Raw genomic sequence first — 23,504 nt, forward strand, 5'->3', positions numbered from 1 at the left:
TAAGGTCGCCTGGTCTGCAGTGTATTCCTAAAGGTCTGAACTCCCCGCCTTCAACTTGCTGTTACGAGTCTGTGTCCATTCATCTTTGAGTCTGACTCGCACATCTAACTTTGTAAAGCCGGTATCAGATTTTATGGCGAGTCTGCGCATAGTAGTTTAGTTATACCTTAGACTCTTGTTCTCTCGTTTAGTGACTCCGTATGAGGTCTCGGAAGCAGCATGCCTAGTTTGCAGTATCTCTTATTTTTCTTTGAGAAAATCATACTTGCTTCGTAGAGTCTCTAGAGCTTCTATCTGAACTGTCTGCTTGTTGAGGAGAGCTACCAGGTCTGCTCTGAACGATAGCAACCCGCTCCGAAGAATCTGCGGATTCTTCATGCCAAACTGCTCCTGGTGGTATCTCTTTGGCCAGTCTTCTTCCCATTCCTTGTACTTGTCCTCCATATCCTACGTGGAGACGGTGGTGAAAATCAGAAGTGAAAGGGCGGGCTTCTCGAGAACCCTGCGGACGATCAATGTGGAAAAACGACTCGACATACGGAAAGAAAATATAGATCTCGAAGCCGATATAACGGTACGCTGACCATAGGGTAAGGGCAGGGAGCAATTTATAATTGTAGAATCGTGATAACGAACGCCGACTATGTTAGTGATCAATAGAGCTAAGCTCGGGCACCTAGTTTTGGCCCGGGTGTAGTTTTGGCCCACCTCACCAAAACGCGTACGCCCGATTCAACGCGCGATATCTCAACACCACCACTCTCAATATGGACGCCCGTGAGCAAGCTATACAATTAGCTATCCGCGATCTCGAATCTGGTGTTTATACAAGCCAGAGAGCTGCTGCTGCCGCTTGGGGCATACCTCGATCGTCGCTACGCGCTAGATTAGCTGGCCGCCTTCCACACGCGATAGCTCATCAAAACCAGCAGCGATTAAGCTCAGTACAAGAGGATTTTCTAGTTAATTAGATACTAGACGAGGACTCACGCGCACAGCCGCTATCTCATGCCCGTGTGCGAGAAATAGCGACTCGGATACTCCGACTCAGTAACGATCACGATCCACTTGGCCAACGCTGGCTACAATCCTTTATGGCACGCCAGCCCCGAGTCTCTAGTATTATCGGCCGATCAATCAAGGTGGCTCGGGCTGACGCTGCGAGTCCAGCCATCGTACGCGCGTTTTTGGAGCTCTTTGAACGTACCCGGATCGAGCTCAATATCAAGCTTGATGATATATAGAATATGGATGAGACTAGGATCGCACTAGGAGTATGTACAAACACCAGAGTAATTGCTAGGGCTAGTAAACGTAAGGCTTATATCAAAGCTCCAGGGAATCGGGAGTGGGTATCAATTATCGAGTCGGTATCAGCCACCGGGCGAAAACTCAGGTGTATGGTAATCTTCAAGGGCAAGTCTCTCCATACTACATGGTTCCTATCAGAATCAGTGCCCGATTGGATATATACGACTTCAGAAAATGGATGGACGGCCAACGTGATCGGATTAGAGTGGCTCCGCCGGATCTATATACCAGAAACTACACCGGATCCGGGCAGGCATCGGATGCTGATACTAGATAGGCATGGCTCACATGTTGATATTGAGTTCATGTGGGAGTGTAGGCAGCACCGGATCCATCTACTCTATCTACCCGCCCACACCTCTCACCTCCTCCAGCCTCTAGATCTGGCTCCTTTCTCGGTTATCAAATCTAAATATCGCCATCAGATCCAGGAGCTCAGTTTAATCGATGACGCCGCACCAGTCAAGAAAGAGCGCTTTATCAGCTCATATCACCAAGCTCGGGTTAATGGGCTATCAGATCGGGTTATACGGGCTGGATAGAGAGCTACCGGGCTGGCGCCATACAATCCAGATATAGTGCTATCATCGTCACAGATCTCAGCGCGCCCAATCACTCCACCACAAGTTATCCAGCCCATACATATATCCGATCCAATCTATCGCACGCCCCAGCGATCTCAGGACGTATATCGGGCTCAACAACAGCTCCAACGATCAGAATTACTATCAAGAAACACCCAAACAGTACTCGCCAAGGCAGCTAAGGCTATATCACAAGCTCAATCTCACGCAGCTCAACTCCAAGCGTCAAACCAGCTACTACACCAGAAAATAGATAGTATTGTTAGTACCCGAGTACGTAAACGCACCAGGATTGATCCAAATCACCGCTTTAGTGAGGTAGATACAATTAAGCGTGCGATAGATCTCGCTGCAGTTAAGATGGTTACACGCTCTACTAGTCAAGCTAATCAGATAGCTAGCTGTACGGCAGAGGCGATCGCATCAATAGTACACCCAAATCTATAAGTTTTGATATATATATATAGCGTTGGTGTTGAGATATCACGCGTTGAATCGGGCGTACGCGTTTTGGTGAGGTGGGCCAAAACTACACCCGGGCCAAAACTAGGTGCCCGAGCTTATACAAGAAGAGAGGCCAAAGACGTGCGGCTTACATCCTTGCGAGCTTGATGTTAAACTGATCAAAAAGGCTTCCAGAACCATCTACAAAGCCTCCTATCGGTTTCGTATCTGCCGCTTACCATTCATTCCGATAAACGGCGGGCAATACCCACATGGTTTACCTGCAGCGCTCGGGTAACACGCCCTACCAACACAGCATAATGATGGCGCGCCCTAGAAAGTACATCTTGGCGACGGTCAGTGCAGCAACAACTGAAATCATGCCATGGGAGAGTAATTGTGACTGCCGTATTTGATAGAAAGAAGTCGCGAATGGAGACGATAATGACGTGTGCGGGGAGCGGGGCGGTCATTCGCTGATCACTCGGAAATAATGCCGTGCCCGCGGGTATTTATCATCAACGAGCATGCCCTCTCCAGATAGCCTACTTGAGTTGAGCAGACCCTTTGCTTGTCTCTCGTGATCCATGACTTTGGCTTTTCGTTCCGCGCAACTTCTTTCAAGATCGACACCTGCAGCAACACGACTCTCAGCCATCAATTCGCATATCGCTCCAAGAGCACACAACATCAGAGCCATGTCGTCTCTCCCAAAGACTATGAAAGCCGTCCTCATCGAGAAGACTGGTGGCACGGAAGTTCTGCAGTATAAAACTGACGTACCGGTTCCTGAGCCGAAGGAGGGCGAGGTGCTTGTGAAGAACGAGTTCATTGGCATCAACTACATCGACACGTGAGTACTACGTGACCATGAAACTGAGGAGAAACTGCTGACGGAAATTGACAGCTACTTCCGCTCGGGCGTTTACAAGCCTCCGCAATTCCCCTACATTCTTGGCCGAGAAGGCGCTGGAACAATTGCTTCCGTTGGACCCAATGTGCCCTCTGATCTCAAGCCTGGAGCGAAGGTAGCCTACATGGGACAATTAGCGTATGCTGAGTATACCGCTGCACCAGCGAACTACACTATACCGCTGCCTGATTCCATCTCCACAAAGACTGCTGCTGCTTCGCTTCTCCAGGCGCTAACCGCTGTAACCTTGATCCGCGACGCGTACGAAGTCAAGAAAGGCGACTGGATCCTTGTCACCGCTGCCGCTGGTGGCGTTGGCTTATGGCTGTGTCAGCTGTTGAAGGCGGTCGGCGCAAGGGTCATTGCTACGGCCAGCACAGAAGAGAAGAGGAATCTGGCCAAGCAAAATGGCGCAGAGGTGCTACTAGAATACCATGAGGAAGATCGAGACGTCTTTGTCAAGAAGGTGCTAGAAGTTACTGGAGGCGAGGGCGTGCATGCAGTCTTCGACTCGGTCGGGAAGTCCACTTTCGATAGCTCACTGGCTGTGGTGAGGAGAAAGGGTACTATGTGTTCGTTTGGGAACGCATCGGGACCAGTCGAGGGTTTTGCGCTTGCGTAAGTTCTTCCACCACTTTTTTCATCTGGGAAACGACTTACACATCATACAGACGCTTATCGGCAAAGAATGTCAAGCTTCTTCGGCCTACGTTGTTCAACTACATTGCCACTCGCGAAGAGCTTCAGGCAGCCGCAAATGAGCTGTGGAAGTTCATCGAGAAAGACGGGCTGAATGTAAAGATTCATGATGTGTACCCCTTGAGCGAGATTGTGAGAGCAACGAAGGACATCGAGGGAAGGAAGACAACTGGAAAACTGGTGTTGACACCGTAAGTAGGGAAGAGTTGTAAATGAATCTCATCAGACGTATGAAGGAAGACACTATCTCAGCGCCTACAGAGACCTAGGTCCCTCTTCTCCTTGTTTGAACCGGAAGCTAAAGTTTTCTGGTCAAACACAACTGACGCCATCGCTGTGCAATCTACTGAAACTGATGCTGAACTCTGTAAGATGCAGTCCAACAAATCCCATCAAGTCTTTTCCGAAGATGAGAAAGCTTCAACTCATGATACCGACCATCTTCTCAAGCTCTACCCGCTGTGACTGAGCCATTCCAGAGTTCCTGCTCATAAGCACATTAGCGATTTCCCTAGCGTAACAAGTACATTGGGCGCAATCATTGACACAGTCCATCTTAACGGGAGTGAGGAGCTCAGACGAAGTAATCGCTGGGGTCAATGGAGTCAGCTGGCTCCGCTAATGGGTTTTCAGCACGTTGGTAAAGACGCTGAGGTGCCAAGGAGTAGGGTAACTTACGTTCATGAATGGAGTAAGTATCGTGGTCGACTTCTTCAGCCTCGTCCTGAGGGGTGGAACTTTCCTGAGCGTCGGAGAAAGAGGTAACATTGGCCTTGCTAGTCTCCTCTTCCTTGATGATGCTCTTGGGCTTAGGCTTAGGGATGACGATGCTGTTAGTCTTTCCGACCTTGGCGCGTTTGGGCTTGGACTCTAGGAGTTCTTCTTGATCGTCCTCATTCTCCGGATCAGAACTAAACTTGGCTTCGTCCTCGGCGGAGGCGACCTTCTTCTTCGGAGATGCACGCTTGCGCTTAGGAGTCGGCGTGGTCTGGGTGACATCAACATCATCGCCGGACGAAGTGGCAGTCTTGCGAGACTTCTTAACAGTAGATTTGGGAGTGTCCTTGACAGGCGATGAAGGACAAGGCGCAGTGCCGTTCTCTTCAAACGCTTTCTTCATCCGGGAGTAGCGCTTTGATGCCGCTCCAGCAGTAGTGTTGGCTTTGGCAGCGATGTCGTTCCAGTTCGGTGGCTACGACATCATTAGTGAACCTGTCATTGCGAAATATCCCAAGTGAGAATAAATCGGTACTCACTTGAGCGCGCGTATTGTGCTTGACACAAAGCCATAGAAACTGATATGTGGTACCCCCGGGGACCTCGTTCTTCTCCATAGCCTGCTTAAGGCGCGACCATCGCTTTGTGACCGCGCCTTTCTTGAGGTCAAGCGCACTGGAGACAGCGTCCCAATCAATCTATGGTAAGTTAGTATATACATGTGCGTGTGATGAGAATCATGACAAGAACGTCTAGACAGTGAAAAACACCTCCACAGCTCAAGCGCACTTGGAGTGGGTTTGGTAAGACTCACAGTTGGGTTGCCGTCATTGGTCAATACCAAGTATAGGTAGTTGATGTTTTCAACTTCAGACGGCATTTCGACTGTCGTTTGTGAATAATCTCTGGACGCAGATGCTTTCTAACTGATGCTAGTGGCGAAAGTCAAGGTATCGTTGGCGCAGTCCCAAGCTTTGTTGTTGGACGTAAGAGTGAGAGAGGCAAAAGACAAACAAGTCAGCTATACATCCGTGTTTCCTTAGTGAAGGTGGTTTTCCACAAGGCAACAACAGCAAGCACCACATTACCACGATAAGCACTCTTTTCCGTAGGATCAACTCGATTGATAGTGAAGAAGAGTCTAGAGGAGTCTGGGTGAGAGTGAGAGACAGTTACAGATAAGGCAGAAGCGGTCATATTTGGCAAGAAACCAGATCAGCTGCCAGGACGCAGGGCCCGAGTATCATATGAACGATAGACTGTGTCACAGATCAATAGTTGGCATTATATATACACGGACGTACTACTTGGTCGTGAACTGCACGCTCGAAGGCTTATGCAGACACTCCCAAACCTACAGGAGCATGTGCTTCTTCATCATCTTGTCCACCGATTCCGTTTCCGACCAGTTCGGTGAAGTCCAATCCGACCTCTCTCAGCATTTCTGCATGTTCATGTGCCAGCCTCAAGCATTCGTTCCACACATTGCCGCCTTCATCAACACTACTGAGTTGCCTCTTCAATAATATGTTGAATTGGTCAATATGCTCTTTCGCCCATTTGACGCAAGCGGACATGAGCTGTTGTGGGAAGCATTTTTGAAACATGTCGACAGTGTTTTTGATGATGGTGAAATAGATGTAGGAAGTTTGGAAGATGTAGTCGGGAAGGTTACCTTCGAATATACATTGCCTGAAAGAGTCAGTGGACGGTGAACATCAATGACGAAGGTGAGAACATACCGCGTGCGAGTCTTGATGAGATTACCACGAGCTTCCAGATAGGCCTCTCGTGCGCGGTCTTCGAAACCTAGTTGGACAACCCAGCTGACGTGTTGCCTGACGGACGTGAACCAGTTGTTATGCTCTACCATATGCTTGACCAAAACATTCGCCAGCTTAGCAGCACGTTCGTTGACTTTATATGTGACGATTGTCTTGGCCATCTCGTTGCTTTTGATGTTCTTCGCAAGCGCTTTCAGGCGATCGACTTTCAGGACTGCTTCTTGAAAGTGTTGAAGCGCAATCTCAATGTCTAAGTCGTCTAGTTGACTTTCCACCCACCGGATGTTGCGCTGCTGACCATCCATATCGATAAACGTACTAACTTGTTCGTTGTTGATGCCGTCAGAAAGGTTATCCAACAACTCCGTTCTGTTCATGAAAGCAGGGTCGCGTGAAAGGAGATGGCTATAAGAGTCTTGCGTTCGATCTTTCTCTTGCACATCCGCTTCTTGGCTCTTGCGCAAGTCATCTTTGGTTTTACGAAAGGTAGCAACGAAAGCGGACTTGTCGCCGCTATCCTCTTTCTTGGTGTCGTACGTGAAGGACTCGGAGCCAGCGCGAATGATGATGCGTTCTTCGGGTGTCCTAATCACCTGAGTATCTTGCAGTGGGAAGCATCGTTGGGCCATGAATTCCATATTTGCTCTGTTGCCATCACGTTGACCAGGGACGTCATTTCGCGCTTTCTTCTCCGTTGCGATAAGGAGATGGTCATTCAGTAGCAGTAGCCGCACTCTTCGTCTCGCCTTGAGGGTCGCAGAGTCGAGTTCAAACCATCTTGTGGACTTCCACACAATATATCGCCCAGGTATAGGCGGTAGATACTTTTGCGAACCCTCGACGTCTCTGTAGAGCTGCTGCAGCTGACCAGCGCGAAGTTGGTTGAGGTCTCCGATGGAGCTTCGGTTGGCCCTTCGGGAGCTTGCAGCGTCGTTCGCGCCTGTAGCTGAAGCCGTCTGTTCCAGTGTAGTGGTCAGGTCTGACATCAACTGACGAAGTGTTCGCATCTCGCCTTTGAGCTTCTCTGCCTCCTTACTGATCTTGATGAATTGTGTGCGGTTCTGGTATACGTTATGCTGTAGGTCGAGGGATGTACGGTGTTTCGTCTTGCGCAGTTCATCTTGGTAGCGGTTGATGTCGGCCTCGGAGGCGTCTGCAAGGATGGTCGATACATCTATGCGAAGTCAGTATTCAGGCACTGAGGCGGCGACACGCAGTAGTCTCACATCGCTCTACTTCCAGGTTGGGGTCCCTCAATGCTCGTGGGTCAACCTGCAACACCCGTCCATTGGAGCTTCCAGGCGGCCGTCCCTCTCTCGTCTGGCTCTTCTCTCTGTACTGGGCGGGCATCTTTGGCATCTGCGGCATGGGTTCTCCATTCCCAAAGTCGCCAGGCAGCGTCGTGATCTTCTGGGAGTACCTCCTCTTGACCAGATCGGCCGTCTTGTCGGGTCGCTGCGGGCGTGACTGGGGAGCATCTTGCCTGGTCCTCGAGCGGCTGGATTCGTTCGAAGGACGTCCGGAGCTGGGGAGTGAAGCAGCAGCGACGCCGGCTGGCATGGGCGCACTAATCTGTCGCGGCGCGCTGATGGTGGGCGGCGGCGCGTTCTTCTTGCTCTTGTCCCCGCGCTTCTTGCGGAGGGAGATGCCCTTTTGCTTTTCCGACATCTTGCCTGCAAGATTGACGGACTACGGTGGTGAAGGCGCGAGGGGCAGTGGTTGCTGATGGTCGGTGACACGTAGCGGGACGCATCGCCCATGGATGCGTGGAGCCGCGGTCTCGAGTGTGAGCTCGGGCCCACTTTGTTGAATCGTGCCTTCCCTGAACTTGTCGAAAAAGTTAAACACCACACCACATCACCGCCATCTCCTTCGGCCATTTCCAAGGGATATACCTGTTGCTTGCTCGCCTAATTGCGCTTTTCACACCCGCAACTTGCACCGCCACCATGTCCAACTCGTCATTAAAACCGTCGACCATTGCGGCCATTAGCGCCGGCACCATCGTAACAGGTCTTCTCGCATATGCCGCCTACTTCGACTACAAGCGACGAAACGACCCCGGCTTCCGCAAGCAGCTCAAGAAGGAGTCGAAGCGAACAGAGCGGGCGGCCAAGGAGGAGGCCGAGGCACAGGGCGCCGAGCAGAAGAAGGCGATCCGGGAGGCGGTAGAGCGGGCAAACGAGGAGGGCTTCCCCAAGGACCCAGAGGAGGTGGAGGCGTACTTTATGCAGGAGGTTGCGCAGGGAGAAGGCATGGTACAGAAGGGTATGGCTTGACTTTGATCCCGCTCGTGGGACGTGGTGCTAATTCTCTGGCAGGTGCGGATAACGTGGAGGCGGCGCTATGCTTCTACCGCGCATTGAAGGTCTACCCCAACCCGCGGGAATTGATCAACATCTACGACAAGACGGTGCCCAAGGTAAGAAGCCATTGCTTGCTGGCCTGGTCTGATGATTCGCTAACACCTGTCAGCCCGTCCTCGACATCCTCGCCGAGATGATCGCAGTAGACACGTCAATCCCCGTCGGCGGCAGCAAGACACCGTCTGAGGCTGGCTCGGCAGGCGACCTCGAGTAAAAAGACGATAGCACTTCGATGAATTCAGCACGCATTTTTGGACCCCACTCCATCTGATGACGACCCCCTGTAATATTCTTGTACATGTATCAGCATCAGCGCGGTCGGTCGATTCCACGGCCGGCGTTCCGGTTGAGCGTGATCCATCTGGCTGGGGCGGGCGTTGGCATAGATGTGGGCTTCCAATGCATACAATCCAAACAGCACTCGGCATCTCTCCATTGACGTCATGCAGTCGTACGCTTGGGTACGCACTGCTATACTAGAGATTACGTGTTCGACGTTAAGATGCATGCAGCCCATGCCTGATTGCCTGAACGCCTTGCTGACAATGACTTCCTCAGACTTGCAAATCATCCCAAATAATTACAGTACGCCCTCGAGCGATTGAACCGAATTGACTGCCGGACAGCCATGTCTTATCTAACACGCGCACGACGAGTCTGCTGGTGGCTGCGAGGGGTTGATGTTCACGTCGATCACTGGACCCTGAGTTAGCATGCTCTTCACCGCAATGTGTACAACTAAACCTACTCTGACTCTGCCCTTGTTGACCTTCGCCCTCCATACCCGGTAACGCTTGCGCGATTCTCTTGAACAGTGCCTTTACATTGTGTCCGACCTTGGCGCTCGTCTCGATAAACATCAAGTTGTTCTTCTTGGCTTCCTCTTCACCCTGGGCCGTAGTGACCTCGCGCTTATCGTTCAAGTCGGTCTTGTTGCCGACCAGCACGATGATAACGTCGTTGCCGCGCTCGCCTCTAACATCGTCGACCCACTTCCTTGTGTTCTCGAATGTCTTCTTGTTCGTGATGTCGTATACCACCACGGCCACACTAGAATCGCGGATGTACGAGGGGATCAGCGAGCGGAATCGCTCTTGGCCGGCGGTGTCCCAGAGCTGCAGGCGGACGGTTCGATCCTCCAGGTACATGGTCTGCGGACAACAGTCAGTTGTTGCTCAGGAACGCGGTCACTGCAGTGGTTTCACAAAGAGCGTACCTTGCTCAGAAAGTCGATGCCGATTGTCGCTTGGTAGGTGTTGTCGAACGAGTCGTACATGAAGCGGGTGATGAGAGACGTCTTTCCCACTGTGAGGTTATGTTAGCAAACATGTTCCAAAGTGCCATGTTCGCGACAGTATGCATACCACTTTGTTCGCCCAGGAATACGAGCCTGCAGCCGGTTAGTATACGAAGTTGGTCTCCGCCGCGGAGGACAGCTCACTTGAACTTCTTGAGCGGGTTTGAGTACCCCGACTGCGCCATTGTGGAGTAGGGCTGGAGGTTCTACAAAAAAGCAAAAAACTTGGAGAGGTGCTATCCCAGAGTATCAGAAGCAATCTTCTGACCGTATGTCTTGGTGGGGTGTGATGTTTGAATAGGAGTGTCGGTCGAATCTGGAGGCCTTGTACCCTGGGCGGCCAACACCGACTACCGAGAGGCTACAGGGGTCTGGGGTGGATCTAGCCCGTGCGGCGCTTTGTTGGTCGGAATTTTGGGTCGAACTTTTTGCGACAGCCAACAACCCCACAACTTCCAACACTGCGAGCGTAAGATACAATGGCGGATACCGAAGCAGCACCCGCGCAGTACAAGCAGCCGAGTCGCAAAGGCAAGAAGGCTTGGCGCAAGAACGTCGATGTCACGCAGATTCAGTCTGGCCTAGAGGATGTGCGCGACCAGATCATCCAAGGGCATGTTCCAGTCTCACTACACATACAGCAACTTATACTAACGATTCTACAGTGGTGTCATCTCTGAAAAGACGGCCGATGAGCTTTTCGCCGTCGATATCGTTGGATCTGCCGAAATCCAAAAAGAGGTTGCGAAACGACACAAGCCTCTCAAAGTCGACGAGATCCTCGCCAAGCGCTCTGCCGTCCCCGCCGTATCCACAAGGAAGCGACTATCGGAAATTGCCGACGATGGCAAGAGAAAGAAGGCAAAGGTATCAGGCAAGGAATACGACAGGCTGAGGGCGATTGCATACGGAGGCGAGCAGGTCAAGAAGGACGTGGTGCAAGGCGGCGACGCTGCCTACGACCCTTGGGCCGTAGAAGAGGTCAAGGAAGATCCTCGATTCACGTACCTGGAGAAGAAGAAGCCCAAGGTCGAGCCCAAGACCCTTAAGCACGCGCCCATCTCGCAGGCAAAGACCGGCAAAGCCATCCCCTCAGTCCGCAAACCCACCGGTGGGAAGTCGTACAACCCGCTGTTGGAAGACTGGCAGAATGAGCTTATGCGCGAATCCGACAAAGCTGTCGAGGCCGAGAAGAAGCGCCTGCAGGAGGCTCGTGAAGAGGCTGAGCTGATGGAGCGAGCAGCCGCTGAGACGGAATCCGACTCTGGTGAGGAGAGCGTCTGGGAAAGTGAGTGGGAAGGTTTCAGCGATAAAGAAGACAAGGAGGGAAAGAAGAAGAGACCAGAAAGGAAATCTTTGTCACAACGGAACAAGATCAAGAGGAGAAAGGAGGCTCAACGAAAGGCGGTCCACGAAGCAAAGATGAAGGCTAAGGAGCAACAAGTGCAGGAGATCAAGAGGCTAGCCAAGAGCGTAGAAGAAAAGGAAAAGGCAAGAGAAGCTGTCCGACAAGCTCTTGAAAAGAAGAATGCCGAACTGGCGGAGGAGGATGACGGCGAAGAAGTGGAGCTGAGGAAGAAGCAATTTGGCAAGACACCGTAAGTATCTGTTGATGCCCCATAGACTGACCATCTACTGACCTGCCTCAGTCTACCAGAAGCCCCACTCGAAGTTGTTCTGCCAGACGAGCTCCGCGACTCCCTGCGTCTTCTCAAACCGGAGGGCAACCTGCTCAAGGATCGCTTCAGGACTTTCCTGCTTCAGGGCAAGGTTGAAGCCAGGAGACCAGTCGCCTACGGAAAGCAGAAGAAGTATCATCTGTCCGAGAAATGGAGTTACAAGGACTGGAAGCTGCCCAATTAGAGTCTTACATGACGATGGGAGAAGACCGAGATACGTACGAATGCGATTGTTTCGCGACCACTATATTCACCTAGCCTTATTTATTCCCCTTCGGTGACCCATGTATGATCACCAACAGCAGCCATAATTGGACTCAGGCTTGCCGTTCTCCTGTGATAGGTGCTGATTTTTGCAGGCAGAGGTGGATGATCCTTGCACCGCTCTCAAACGACATCGGTGATGTGTTGCCAGTAAACCCTATCCGAGCTTGGACTTCCCCTCCTTTAAAGATAAAGATCTTAATTTTGCCTCTGGAGAAGCCTACGGCCATGTTGTACAAAGCTTCAACGAAGATAAGCCTATGACAACCAACAAAGATCGAGTTGCATTCGTCCACGAGCTTGTCCTCGACAAAGACGAGGCGGCAACCTACAAGCTTCTGATTCAGAGCTTCCGTACTTGGGATGAGGCGAAACACTGCAGTCGGGACATTATAGTAGATACATGTTTGTCGTACGACAAAGCCAGCGTCAAGCACAATACAGACTATCTTTTCCGAGGACTTCTGAAGCATATTACTGACGCCGAGACCACGGAATATTTTGCCTTGATACTCGGACTTCGACAAACGAGATGCATATATCAAGATCGCTAGGGAGATGTATAAGTGGAACGGTTTTTCCAAGGCGAACATTCCCGGAGGTGTGAACGAGAAGTGTTGTCATGGGGGCCTACCCCTGAGATGGCCGCTGCGTATACTGAGCATGAAGATCGAAAGAACCAGTCAAGCAGAAGCACCTATTCTGGAATACTACAAGGTGAAAAACATTGGCCGAACGGGACTATGATTCTGCACAACATGAATCACCCGTAATAACCCGGCGCCCAGGGGATCTCCGACCTGTACTCCAGGATCAATGAGACGGCCCACAGTACGAACTGGGTTATCGATTACCCTCTGATGCTTACGTCTGTGGAAATACAATGGGTTGTCTTCAGAGTGGACGTTGGGTTTGGTATGGTATCACCCAATCTGTATACAAGGGCTGAGCAGGTACCGATTGTGGGGTACATCAGCGCACGGGCTTCTACGCGTCATCTCACGAGCGAGACAGCTTAGACATACTCGAGTCTACGCGACTCGTCAGTAGTAATGCGTTCGTGCTCTTCCTCGGCGCCCCTTTCATTCTCGACATGATCTCTCATTGTTTGGTGCGGTTCATTCCTGGCAATCCAATCTAAGCATGCCCTTCTCCTCCCGCCGCAGACAGCACGAGCCAGCATCCAACAGCACCGATGAGAGCTCGCCCAAGTTCACACCCTCGCCTCGCTCTTCACAATCCTTTGATGATCAACTGTCCATGATACACGAACCGAACTCTTTCGAACTTCGAACAATCACTCCCCACGATGAACCCGCACACAAAGAAGAGCTGGGAGAAGAAGACGAGGGTTTCCTACCCAGCATACGACGCGCCTCCTTAGATTCTGTCCAGAGCTACGAGCTGTATACTCCAGATGAGGATCGAAGAGTGCTCAAAAAGCTTGATCGCAGGCTAGTCGCGTTTATGGCCTTGCTGTACATGTTAAGCTTCTTGGATCGGTCGAGTGAGTACTTTCTACACCTGGAAGGCTCAGAGGGGTGATATGTACGTCAGATGTGCGCAAAGCAGATCTGGTAGGTCTGGTGATGGACGCTGATGGAATTAATAGACATTGGCAATGCGCGTATAGCCGGTCTTGCGGATGATCTGAAGCTCAGCTCTACCCAATATGAGTGGTTGCTGTGGGCGTTCTATATTACATACATCCTATTCGAGTGGATGACGCTCATGTAGGTCTTTGCAAGTGGGGAAGTAAGCGCATCTAATGCTGTTAGGTACCGCATCGTCCCGCCGCACATCTACATATCCCTGTGTATTCTGTCTTGGGGCGTAGTTGCGTCGCTTCAGGCAGTCGCAACGTCCTTCAGCTTCCTCCTCGTTCTGCGAGCCCTCCTCGGCATCAGCGAAGCGGCCTTTGGGCCTGGCGTACCCTTCTACTTGTCCTTTTTCTTCCGCCGGTCTGAACTGGCTTTTCGAACTGGACTCTTCATCAGTGCTAGCCCTCTCTCAGCATCATTTGCTGGAGCACTAGCTTACCTTATTACGAAAGTCGGTGAGCACGGTCCACTCAGTCCTTGGAGGCTGCTCTTTCTGCTTGAAGGCTTTCCGTCCGTGTTGATAGCGGTTTGGGCATGGGATTTCGTACCAGATGGCCCGGGATCGGCGAAGTGGTTAAGCCCACGACAGCGCGAGATTGCAGTAATGAGGCTGAGATCGGAAAAGGAAAATGAAGATCAAGATGAGGAGAAGTATCAGAGTGGGCGAAGAGGACGTGTCAACTTCCATGAAGTGCTCCAAACTTTAAAGGACCCGAAGTCTTACCTGACAGCACTTATGTTCTTTTCTTGCAACGTTGCTTTCAGCTGTAAGTGTCCCTGTACTAAACGCATGCAAAACGTACATTGACATTGTATACTCACGTTCAGCTATGCCTGTGTTCTTGCCGACGGTCATACGGGATATGGGCTGGGAGTCGATCACAGCGCAAGGACTTTCAGCTCCACCTTACCTCTTCGCATTCGTTGTTGTGCTTACAACTGCGTACTATTCCGATCGCATGCAGTCACGCTCGACGTTCATCATGCTTCACTCCCTCCTCGCCACACTCGGTTACGGTACCATTGCAATATCCGGATACCTGCAGTCCGATAAGACTATGGTCCGCTATATAGCGCTTTACCCCGCCGCTGCTGGCTTCTTCAGCGCTATCACGATTATCATCACATGGACACTCAACAACCAGGAAAGTGATAGCAAGAAAGGTACTGGTATGGCTCTTCTAAACATCATCGGTCAAATGGGTCCGCTCGTTGGTACGAGCATCTTTCCCGATGAAGATGGCCCTTACTATGTCAAGGGCATGAGCATCTGTGCTGGCTTCATGCTATTCGTAGGCTTCTTAGCCGCAATATTGAGATGGGTGTTGGTAAGAGAGAATCGTAGGTTGAACAATGGTCGTAGCGCAGAATATGCGGGTGTACCTTTGGATGAGGGTGGAAGCATGAGAAGAGAAAGAAAGAAATTCATGTTTATGTTGTAATTGCAATAGCCAGTAAAACATATTCCAAGACCCTCCTTTCTGGGGCGAAACGACATCGCATATACTTTGACTGATTGCGTGTCTGGTGGCGATGGTCATCTCTATCAACTCTAAGAGGCCTGTGTCCGGTGCCCTGTCTGGGTTGTGCTACCTCCCGGCCTAGCTGTCGAAGCATGACTTGTCACAGATGGTGTCGATGTTGGACCAGTTATTATCGATCCCATGGCACCATTTTGCTGGAGCAATTGATCTTGCTCGAACTTCGGCAAGCCAGCTGCTTGTACTGCTCCTTGGGCAGATGTAGTTGACTGGGTCCGTGTGGGAGGAGCCGATGATCGATGGGAACAAGCAGTGTGGTCAGGTACATGCACGGATAATGGTGCTGTCGCTTGTGTCGAAACTGGTGCAGGGGATCCAACCGCTCCACCGCTACGATTAGGCGTGGGAAGATTCTGGGAAGGGGGAGGTCGACTTCGTCGGTCTCGGCTGCGGCGGCAGGAGAAGCACATAAGCACTCCAATTACCAAGCATGGGATTAATACGGCCATGAAGACCATACCTGCTCTGTCCCTTGCGTTCATAATGGAAATGGGCACGTGTACACTGGGCTTGAAACAGAGTGAGCTGGTCAAGAGAAAATGGATTTTGTGCAGTGACAGTTGACTTTGTATTCATGAACGGCAGTCTCGTTGATCATGGCGTACCTAGGTAGTTACGTTCGTTGAAGCGATCGTTTGTTAAAAACGTGTCGATAACTCAAACGGCTTTCGTGGGCTATATACAATCGCCATCAGCTGACAAGGTCTATCTGCTCCTATTTACAATAGATCGATCCGTTCGATCGAGTGCAGTTCGTCCCGGTACCGTGAAATTCGCGCATAGCAAACCTTCGACACTGACCCCATATTTCCTCAACTAGGAGCCGATCCCCTCCTGGGTCTTCCTGCCCGCGCTAGCACACTCCTTTGCCGATGCCCTCCAAGCATTTCATAAGTAATATCTAGGTCGGCATAGGCCGAATCAGGTAACTGCGGTCTAACCATCTCAGGCGTGATATCGAACCCGTCATACAGCTCATCTCGTAACTGCTGTCGTCTCTGCTGCCTCATAGGAAGCTTATGTGTTGTATTGTCCGTGTGAATTCGTGGAGTGTATCGAGGCTGGCCGGAGACATATTTGTTCGGCGCATATCTCTTGGAACGGTTGTAGGATGGTTTGGAATGTGGAGAGAAATACGCTCCATCGAATGGCGGCGAATTGAAATAAGGCAATTGCATCTCAGTCGTACGTGATGGAGTTGGCCTTTGACAGTTTCTTCCACTTCGAGGATGGCGATTGCACCAAAGACATAGAGCAGTAAGGACAATGATCAGAGGAAGGAATACGATTACAAAGATGACTCCGGCAAGATCTTTTCCATCCATGGCTTACTGTTGATCCTTCTACAGAGTTCACACAGCGACGGTAGATATATCAATATGCGTTGAGAGAGAGATGGGAGCAGCCTCAAGAAGCTGGTACTGAGTTGGAACAATCCCTGGAGTTGGAGGGTTTGCCGGTATTGTTTGGCGAATCAAGCGTTTGTTATGGCAGACAATCGTTGATGTATTTGCGCATCAGACTCTCCAAATTATGGAACAGTCAATCAAGCTTGTGAAATATTGAGCCGGAACAGAGCATCGGTGATACCGTTTGAAACTCTAAATGTGTAGGAGGTACGTGCATGATTTGAAAAATAACTGAAAATTATGCAGGCTAATTGTATCTTACAAGTCTGGTTAAGTAGACTGAAACCCCATCCTATAGCCATCCGCTCAGACGGCACTTCCTCACATTGAGATTGTAAGACCTAGTGTAGTGCCCTAAGCGTTTGCTCAACTGCAATACCCAATCCTCCAACGCCCAGCACAGTCCATAGCCACTTGTTGCTTAGCTCATCAACGCTTGGCCAGAAAGCATTCTTGTCAGCCCTGAACTTCTCCAACTCGCGGAACTTGTCGGGTTGAGAAGCAGAGTATCGACGCTCTTGATGTTTCTCTTTCTCGGCATCGCCGCCAAAGAAGCGGAGGAAGGCATAGTTTGCGGCGGGACCTAAGAGTTCGACAGGAGCGAGCATATCGGAACCGTAGAGCATGACGATGAATGATATGTGTACGAGGGCGTCGCCGAGGTAGCTTTAAGGAATTAGTGTGTGATGTAGAGTTAGATCACGGGTACATACTTGGGGTTGCGGACAATGCTCCATACTCCCTCGCGCATAATGCCCTTGTTGCCCTCTGCCTTGAACTGGTCCAGCTGGTAGTCGGCGAGTGTCTCCAAAGCCAGACCAGATGAAAACAATCCGACGGCAAACATCTGAACGAAGGGATGGTAACCTGTCATAACAGCACCTTCGTGTCGGAACGGCGCGGTAAATGGAAGACTAATGAGCATCTGGAAGAAAGCCTCAGGAACGAAAACCTTGAACAGAGCACTGTTCCAGAAGCCTTCCTCCTTCTTGACCTCGGCATATCGCGGATCGTCCTCACCTCGCTGAAGGGAGCGGCGAACGATACGGTAGAAGAGACGTCCTCCCCATAGTGTGACACCGGTAAGGATAACACGCTCGTGCCATGATAGACGACTGAATGCCTGGGAAACTGTGTAGCCTTGAGCGAGACGGCGTCCAACAGCTGACCACCAAGCGTTCACAACCTGACCGCTCGGCCAAAGCCAGTCCTTGGCTTCAACGCGGTTTGTGTATCGTGCAGCCCCATATGCGATGAGAGCCAGACCAGAGTGTAGGGTGAGCGAAGGGACAAGCGTGTCCTTCAAGATGCCTACGTCGAAGAGTGAAGCATTGTGAACATGCGTCTTGGAGTGAGTTGTATCCACGTAAGCCGAAGATGTCGGCGTCGCTGAGCGGTTCGTGGCGGATCTCGAACCACCAGAGCTGGGCTGCAGGTATAAACCGTGAGGTTTCTCTTCAGCGACCTGGAAGCGGACGTCAGGAGGACGCGTCGGGTCGCTTGACGACGAGCTGAACCAGCCAGACGCCATAATTTCAGCAGTATCTATCGAACAAGAGGTAGGTGGTGTGAACTGAGGTCGCGCGAGCTGTCACAAGCTTACGGCTTTAACCTTCTGGTCTCTGAAGCTTTCCCCGCATTCTGGCGGATGCAGGCGCGTCTGGCTGCATCCCATTCGTCCGGTTGCAGGTGGATACTCGTACCTCAATTAAGTACCCCCATTATGATCCAATGATGAGGTTGTGTTTAATCAGCCATCCGGATTGTGTTTGAAGTCTGTCGCGTTCGGTTCGCATATTGAAAGTGGATTCGCGTGACGAAAGACGATGATGTCACCATGGCCCATGCTTCACGCCAGTACCCCACATAGTACCCACGGCAGGTACACGCGAACGTACCCCTCATAGCTCACCGGTCATACTCGACATGAGAAGCATGTAGAGCTCATAAATAATCGTCACACGTTCAGGCATTGTAAACTCCAGTCATGGCATCCAAAAAGCCTCATGCATTCAACCCACCCTCCGTACCTGAACCCGCCCCAACCTACAATCAAGTCTGCATTACTCCTGTAGTGTCATCATCCAAACTGATCACTCTTGCTGGTCAAACAGGCATGCGAAAAGATGGTCCCATCTCCTCTGATCTCAGAGAGCAAGCAAAGGGCGCCTATGATAGCATTCACAAGTGCTTAGCCGCTGCTGGTGCAACACCACGGGATATCGTACGCATTAGACTTTGCTTAAACTCCCCCGAGTTGTGATTGATTCCTATCGACTTGGCTAACTACGCTTCCTATCCAGGTCATGGTCCGACATTACATTGTGAAGGAAACTGGTGACCCGAAGCAGGACGAAAAGGACGTTGTAGATCGTGGCTGGGGAGAGCTTTGGATGGAATACATGGACAAGGAGGCTGAAGGACATAGACCACCTGATACGGTGGTTGGTGTTGCAAGTCTAGCGACGAAAGAGCTGTTGTATGAATGCGAAGTAACGGCGCTGATTAGTTAGTACTCAACAAGTAGCTCCGTATTTCTTCGTGAGCCGGGTGCCTCAGAAATCTGGTTACTTGCTGATTCAGTGCATTGCTGGATTCGGCAGAGGAGTGCTGAGTCATTTGCGCTTACATCCAAGCTCAGCTTTGTCCACTACTATTAAGGCAACCGTTACGTGCATGGCACTACGAAAGACAGAGACCCTAAAGATAAGTCTGCGAGTTGTCCATAATTATAAAGGGGAAGCTGCAGGCCCTAGAACAGCGATTGCAAATTACCATGGCGGACTACAATCAACCCACAGCGGATATAGTAGCTTCCATCAAGCATTCCTACCACGCGTATCGGCACACTGGAGACATCGACCGCAAAGGCTCCTTCTTCTCTCCAGACTGCATGCAAATTTGCCGACCAACGCCTTCCTATGCGGCAACCAATCGTGATGAGATCGTGCAGTATCTGCGAGACGCACAACAGGGGAAGATACCAATAGATGCACCTGCTTCATCCTCAACTTGCATCTCGGGTCGCCCTGATTGTTATGCAACGGGATCACGGGCGACAACGCGAGCAAAAGAGCGAAGCGTCTACACCATACGCCCGTTGCGGCCCGGCGAGTTCGGATTTGGCTCCGATGACATCACTGCGCCTGTTGGCTTGACTGTGGAACAGATGAAATCAAGAGCTATTCAGGAAGGATGGGTTGGAATGCGCGTCAATTTGTGGGACGAAGGAAAGGAAGGTCTTTTGGTGAAGGTTCAATACTGGTGGCGCCTCAGAGAGACTGCGAACAACAAGAGATTGGCGGGCGATCATTCAGGAACGGACTGGGATCAATGTTTGCACGATATCATGTTCCTTGGTCCTAAGGACGGCACCGAAAACGAAGAGGAGTTGGAGTTGCTAGAATAAAACCCGCGGACAATGAAGAGTTCCGGAGTTGCGCATTATGTGCAAGTTCTAGAAGAGGTAGCAGACTAGCAGCCGTTGCAGGGCTTGGGAGGGGTATGATCGGCTAGACCTGCCGCTTGGAGCTTGGAGCGCCTGTATAGAATGCCATCAACGAATAATGAAGATAAGCATATAATACCGTTGCATGAGAGACTCCTACTTCCTTACTCACCGTACCTCATCTTTTAAACACTCCTGCATTCATAATGGCGCTCATATCATTATTGTTTCTACTGTCGTCTGTCCAGCTCTCCACAAGCGCTCGAGACATTACATTCCCACCAGTCTCTGGATACTCATCGCAACAAATCATTCCTCAGCAGAACCTTGGATTAGATATCACTCATGCGAAGTTCGCAGGTCTGATGACATATGCCAACCTTCCTTACGTACACTGTTTGGCTCCGGAACAGCACGATGTGGTGCCATTTGACATTGCAATCCTAGGTGCACCATTCGACACAGTGGGTCAAGTTTGTCCTGTGGATGACACTCGGAGTGTCACTGTTGGACGTATCACTTTGGAGAAGGCTAACACCCGGTAGGGTGTTACCGCACGACCTGGAGCGCGCTTCGGCCCGAGTGGAATTCGACAGGGCTCGAGCCGGATATCACCAGCCAGTGCTTGGTCCATATATACAGGTATGTTACAGTGTTGTGGGGGTGTGCGTGTAGGGACTTGGACTTGGTTCCGCAAGCACGGACTTCACTTTGTTGTGCGAGGCGGTGATACTGGTAACGACGCTTGTCATACCACGTTATCTTGACGTGTCGTGTTCGTAAGGCTCGCGCGCCATATCACCTGCTGTGCTATGACCAGCACGTCGATATTGTTGAATTTTCACTTGCCATCGCAAAGCTTCGCTCGTCATTATGAGATAAGACACGAATGCATTACTAAAGCTTTTTAGGTGAGAACGTATTTGAGGGTTGGGCAAAAATCGTTGACTGCGGTGATGCGCCATTGACATTCTTGGTGAGGTGATCCCAGCAAAACAGAGAAGAACGAGAGCTAACCAGTTTGGAAGGACAACACTGCAGCCTTAAAGCAGCTTGACAAAGCGCATGAAGTTAGTAACCCCAAGTTATGGTCGACTCAGGCGTCTAACTGTCATTCTCAAGATCGTGTCCGCAAGACCTACCAATTCGAGCGAGCACACAACACCAAAGATTGTGACGTTGGGTGGTGATGTAGGTGTCTGCGCGAATTGCATGTGAGACATACACTGACTTCATACACCTATGATTAGCATACCACAACGCTATCTGCGCTGCGATCGACTCACAACCATTGGGGCCCGGTTAGCGTCATCCACTTCGACAGCCATTTGGGTAAGTTAGTAATACTACAGCCTGGACTTTGCTGATCACTTGGAAGACACGTGGGACCCTGAAGTACTCGGTGAGCAGAGTCATCCCGATGCATGACTAGCTACTAATATACTGCAGGCGGAGGCATCTCCCATTACGCGTAAGTCTGCATGTCAAAATTGACTCCATAACTTGCTGAAACTTCAAATCAGAGGTGTTAATCACGGAACATTCCTGCATATCGCGCATGAGGAAGGTTTGATTCGAAACACTAGTATTCACGCGGGCATCCGAGCTCCCATGGGACGACCAAAGGGTGATCTGCGAAATGATATCCGATGCGGGTTCGAGATTGTCAAAGCCAGAGAAATCGATCAGTTCGGTGTAGCAGGTGTCATTGCTAGGCTGAAGTCTCGGGTGGCTGGAACAAAGGTTTACATCAGTGTCGATATCGATGTGCTTGATCCTGCATTCGCACCTGGTAAGTCACTGTTGGGAACATACCTCTGTGCGACAGAACTGTCACCGTGCCACAAGCGGTCGCCTTCAACACAGCAGCAATATTTCGAAGTCATCACTCTCGAAGGTTAGGTAACGGTGTAACTAACATAGAATGATAGCTACAGGAACAGCCGAAGTCGGTGGCTGGACTACGCGAGAGCTCTTGTCCATATTGGATGGTCTCGAAGGACTGGATGTTATCGGAGCAGATGTCGGTAAGTATCCTTTGGTTTGGAGCAAGTCCACTGTGAGATTGGTAAATGCTGATATAGTACACCCTATACAGTTGAAGTGGCTCCTATCTACGACAACCCGGGTGAAACCACCGTTCTGGCTGCTGCAGAAGTTGTGCACTCTCTTATCGCACTAATGGTAAAGTCCCCTTCTTAGCAAAGACAACACGGTACGATGCTAGAGATTGCACTGTGGATGTCGATTGGCAAACTATGGTGTGGGTTAGTGTCGATCTGTGGTACTTGCCGAGTCGCTAGGCAGGCTGGTGGAGTAGGAGCTATATAAGAAATCTGCCGGCTATTGAATCTCTGCACTATGAGTACGCCAATAGTCTCCTATTACCGGGCCGTACAAGATCAACTGGTAGGTGAAGGTGATTTGTGTATGGGCAGTTGATAGTCGTCATTAAACAGAGATTGGGGGCGTTACTGATGACAAAGCAACCGCGACGGAATGATTACACAGATGAGATTGTAGCCTTCTTGATTTGCTTCTCTGCATTGTGCTAGTCAATAATGGTTCGTCTCCTAGCCGGGACTTGGAGAAGAATGTTATTCAAAGATTAGCACCCTCCGAAGGCAATCGGCCGACTATGTTGTACCGCTTGCTGAAGAACGTATGCCAATCGTTGAGTACTTGCTTTTCCTTATCGGAAAGTTCTGAGTAGTCAGATATGCAATCTTCAGGCTTGAGGGAAGAAAGCCCAAGGGCGCGGTTGGGCTCTTTCCCCGCAAAGACTGGCACACGGGGTTAGCTCTTGTGATACGCAATATCTCTTTCAGGGGTGGCGAACCGTGATAGCCCTTCCCGGGTGCATACGTCTCTTTACCACTCACGTCAAAGACGTCACCCTAAATCAAAGTCAATCCTTCTGCATGTGCAAGATACCATACTTCAGGAACAGTGGTACATACCTTGATAGCGACTAGAGTTGGAAATCCATCATTTGTACCTGCTGCTAGTCAGCGACTGGCCACCCAGCATTCGCCAGTCATGGAGAAGCCGTACCATCACACTTTGCGAGGTAATCGCGCTCAATGACATCATCCTTCGGTGGATTCAGTGTGACGGGTTGCTTTGGCGCGAACCTCTCTTTCTTCGGCTGCTCTGTAGCATCTGACATGGTGGAGGGCCGTATATCGATGTTGGTGATGTGGAACGTTGAATGCCCACGATGGGAAGTCACGATGTTAGCTTCGGCATGGCAGGGTGGGGCTGAGGCTAGGGTCGCACAAGCCTCATTCCGCCACAGACTTCTTCATCCCGCAAGGCCACAAGTAGCACTTCCCTGACGCCATCCAGTTCGCTAAATCAGTACGCCCATCATCGTCTGCCCGCTAGCATATGCTTGAGTATTCTTCACAAAGTTCCGAGTCATTCTCAATATGCATCTCTGGTTGA

At 50.8% G+C, this 23,504-nt stretch overlaps 14 protein-coding genes across 14 annotated transcripts; 8 read left to right on the forward strand and 6 right to left on the reverse strand.

Annotated features, from left to right (window-relative positions):
* Window positions 1–663: 663 nt before the first annotated feature.
* On the forward strand, window positions 664–1,442 carry CC77DRAFT_1070829 (hypothetical protein). The gene has a single exon (XM_018529116.1). It carries the CDS (start codon window positions 768–770, stop codon window positions 969–971), a length of 204 nt encoding a protein of 67 aa, XP_018385593.1. The 5' UTR covers window positions 664–767; the 3' UTR covers window positions 972–1,442.
* A 1,459-nt stretch (window positions 1,443–2,901) lies between these two features.
* CC77DRAFT_1020717 (NAD(P)-binding protein) lies at window positions 2,902–4,373 on the forward strand. Its single transcript, XM_018525116.1, has 3 exons — window positions 2,902–3,192; window positions 3,247–3,870; window positions 3,924–4,373. Exons 1-3 carry the CDS (start codon window positions 3,038–3,040, stop codon window positions 4,144–4,146), a joined length of 1,002 nt encoding a protein of 333 aa, XP_018385594.1. The 5' UTR covers window positions 2,902–3,037; the 3' UTR covers window positions 4,147–4,373.
* A 251-nt stretch (window positions 4,374–4,624) lies between these two features.
* Window positions 4,625–5,548, reverse strand: CC77DRAFT_963548 (hypothetical protein; the record flags this gene model as incomplete). The annotated part of the gene is made up of 3 exons (XM_018535668.1): window positions 4,625–5,143; window positions 5,208–5,366; window positions 5,483–5,548. Coding segments are annotated over 3 exons (744 nt in total), but the record flags the coding sequence as incomplete, so codon positions are not given.
* Window positions 5,549–5,902: 354 nt separating this feature from the next.
* Window positions 5,903–8,312, reverse strand: CC77DRAFT_1020718 (hypothetical protein). The gene is made up of 3 exons (XM_018525117.1): window positions 7,679–8,312; window positions 6,411–7,626; window positions 5,903–6,360 (listed from the first exon to the last, which is right to left on the reverse strand). The coding sequence occupies exons 1-3, from the start codon at window positions 8,118–8,120 to the stop codon at window positions 6,003–6,005; spliced, it is 2,016 nt and encodes a 671-aa protein (XP_018385596.1). The 5' UTR covers window positions 8,121–8,312; the 3' UTR covers window positions 5,903–6,002.
* Window positions 8,273–9,315, forward strand: CC77DRAFT_1020719 (mitochondrial import receptor subunit tom-20). Its single transcript, XM_018525118.1, has 3 exons — window positions 8,273–8,720; window positions 8,774–8,874; window positions 8,928–9,315. Exons 1-3 carry the CDS (start codon window positions 8,402–8,404, stop codon window positions 9,030–9,032), a joined length of 525 nt encoding a protein of 174 aa, XP_018385597.1. The 5' UTR covers window positions 8,273–8,401; the 3' UTR covers window positions 9,033–9,315.
* Window positions 8,971–10,561, reverse strand: CC77DRAFT_1020720 (ras-domain-containing protein). The gene is made up of 5 exons (XM_018525119.1): window positions 10,260–10,561; window positions 10,183–10,208; window positions 10,035–10,123; window positions 9,567–9,969; window positions 8,971–9,514 (listed from the first exon to the last, which is right to left on the reverse strand). The coding sequence occupies exons 1-5, from the start codon at window positions 10,298–10,300 to the stop codon at window positions 9,456–9,458; spliced, it is 618 nt and encodes a 205-aa protein (XP_018385598.1). The 5' UTR covers window positions 10,301–10,561; the 3' UTR covers window positions 8,971–9,455.
* Window positions 10,562–10,594: 33 nt separating this feature from the next.
* On the forward strand, window positions 10,595–11,978 carry CC77DRAFT_1031428 (P60-like protein; the record flags this gene model as incomplete). The annotated part of the gene is made up of 3 exons (XM_018526665.1): window positions 10,595–10,728; window positions 10,781–11,713; window positions 11,765–11,978. The coding sequence occupies 3 exons, from the start codon at window positions 10,595–10,597 to the stop codon at window positions 11,976–11,978; spliced, it is 1,281 nt and encodes a 426-aa protein (XP_018385599.1).
* A 23-nt stretch (window positions 11,979–12,001) lies between these two features.
* Window positions 12,002–12,862, reverse strand: CC77DRAFT_104553 (hypothetical protein). Its single transcript, XM_018527405.1, has one exon. It carries the CDS (start codon window positions 12,649–12,651, stop codon window positions 12,112–12,114), a length of 540 nt encoding a protein of 179 aa, XP_018385600.1. The 5' UTR covers window positions 12,652–12,862; the 3' UTR covers window positions 12,002–12,111.
* A 564-nt stretch (window positions 12,863–13,426) lies between these two features.
* CC77DRAFT_1020722 (MFS general substrate transporter) lies at window positions 13,427–15,160 on the forward strand. The gene is made up of 4 exons (XM_018525120.1): window positions 13,427–13,617; window positions 13,671–13,791; window positions 13,837–14,426; window positions 14,488–15,160. Exons 1-4 carry the CDS (start codon window positions 13,605–13,607, stop codon window positions 15,099–15,101), a joined length of 1,338 nt encoding a protein of 445 aa, XP_018385601.1. The 5' UTR covers window positions 13,427–13,604; the 3' UTR covers window positions 15,102–15,160.
* A 1,746-nt stretch (window positions 15,161–16,906) lies between these two features.
* Window positions 16,907–18,391, reverse strand: CC77DRAFT_1020723 (DUF1295-domain-containing protein). Its single transcript, XM_018525121.1, has 2 exons — window positions 17,323–18,391; window positions 16,907–17,275 (listed from the first exon to the last, which is right to left on the reverse strand). The coding sequence occupies exons 1-2, from the start codon at window positions 18,138–18,140 to the stop codon at window positions 16,951–16,953; spliced, it is 1,143 nt and encodes a 380-aa protein (XP_018385602.1). The 5' UTR covers window positions 18,141–18,391; the 3' UTR covers window positions 16,907–16,950.
* A 205-nt stretch (window positions 18,392–18,596) lies between these two features.
* On the forward strand, window positions 18,597–19,122 carry CC77DRAFT_936581 (YjgF-like protein; the record flags this gene model as incomplete). Its single annotated transcript, XM_018534502.1, has 2 exons — window positions 18,597–18,833; window positions 18,913–19,122. 2 exons carry the CDS (start codon window positions 18,597–18,599, stop codon window positions 19,120–19,122), a joined length of 447 nt encoding a protein of 148 aa, XP_018385603.1.
* Window positions 19,123–19,382: 260 nt separating this feature from the next.
* On the forward strand, window positions 19,383–20,290 carry CC77DRAFT_989707 (hypothetical protein; the record flags this gene model as incomplete). The annotated part of the gene is made up of 1 exon (XM_018536291.1): window positions 19,383–20,290. The coding sequence occupies one exon, from the start codon at window positions 19,386–19,388 to the stop codon at window positions 20,016–20,018; it is 633 nt and encodes a 210-aa protein (XP_018385604.1). The 3' UTR covers window positions 20,019–20,290.
* Window positions 20,264–22,377, forward strand: CC77DRAFT_1009078 (Arginase/deacetylase; the record flags this gene model as incomplete). The annotated part of the gene is made up of 10 exons (XM_018523571.1): window positions 20,264–20,521; window positions 20,603–20,699; window positions 20,969–21,033; window positions 21,129–21,243; window positions 21,436–21,459; window positions 21,507–21,528; window positions 21,581–21,849; window positions 21,989–22,084; window positions 22,156–22,241; window positions 22,330–22,377. The coding sequence occupies 10 exons, from the start codon at window positions 20,264–20,266 to the stop codon at window positions 22,375–22,377; spliced, it is 1,080 nt and encodes a 359-aa protein (XP_018385605.1).
* CC77DRAFT_1095072 (cytochrome b5) lies at window positions 22,189–23,234 on the reverse strand. The gene is made up of 4 exons (XM_018529773.1): window positions 23,112–23,234; window positions 23,018–23,055; window positions 22,897–22,954; window positions 22,189–22,840 (listed from the first exon to the last, which is right to left on the reverse strand). The coding sequence occupies exons 1-4, from the start codon at window positions 23,224–23,226 to the stop codon at window positions 22,659–22,661; spliced, it is 393 nt and encodes a 130-aa protein (XP_018385606.1). The 5' UTR covers window positions 23,227–23,234; the 3' UTR covers window positions 22,189–22,658.
* Between the last annotated feature and the right edge of the window lie 270 nt (window positions 23,235–23,504).

The sequence above is a fragment of the Alternaria alternata genome (assembly GCF_001642055.1).
Source record: "Alternaria alternata strain SRC1lrK2f unplaced genomic scaffold CC77scaffold_11, whole genome shotgun sequence".
In the NCBI taxonomy this organism is placed as follows: Eukaryota; Fungi; Ascomycota; class Dothideomycetes; order Pleosporales; family Pleosporaceae; genus Alternaria; species Alternaria alternata.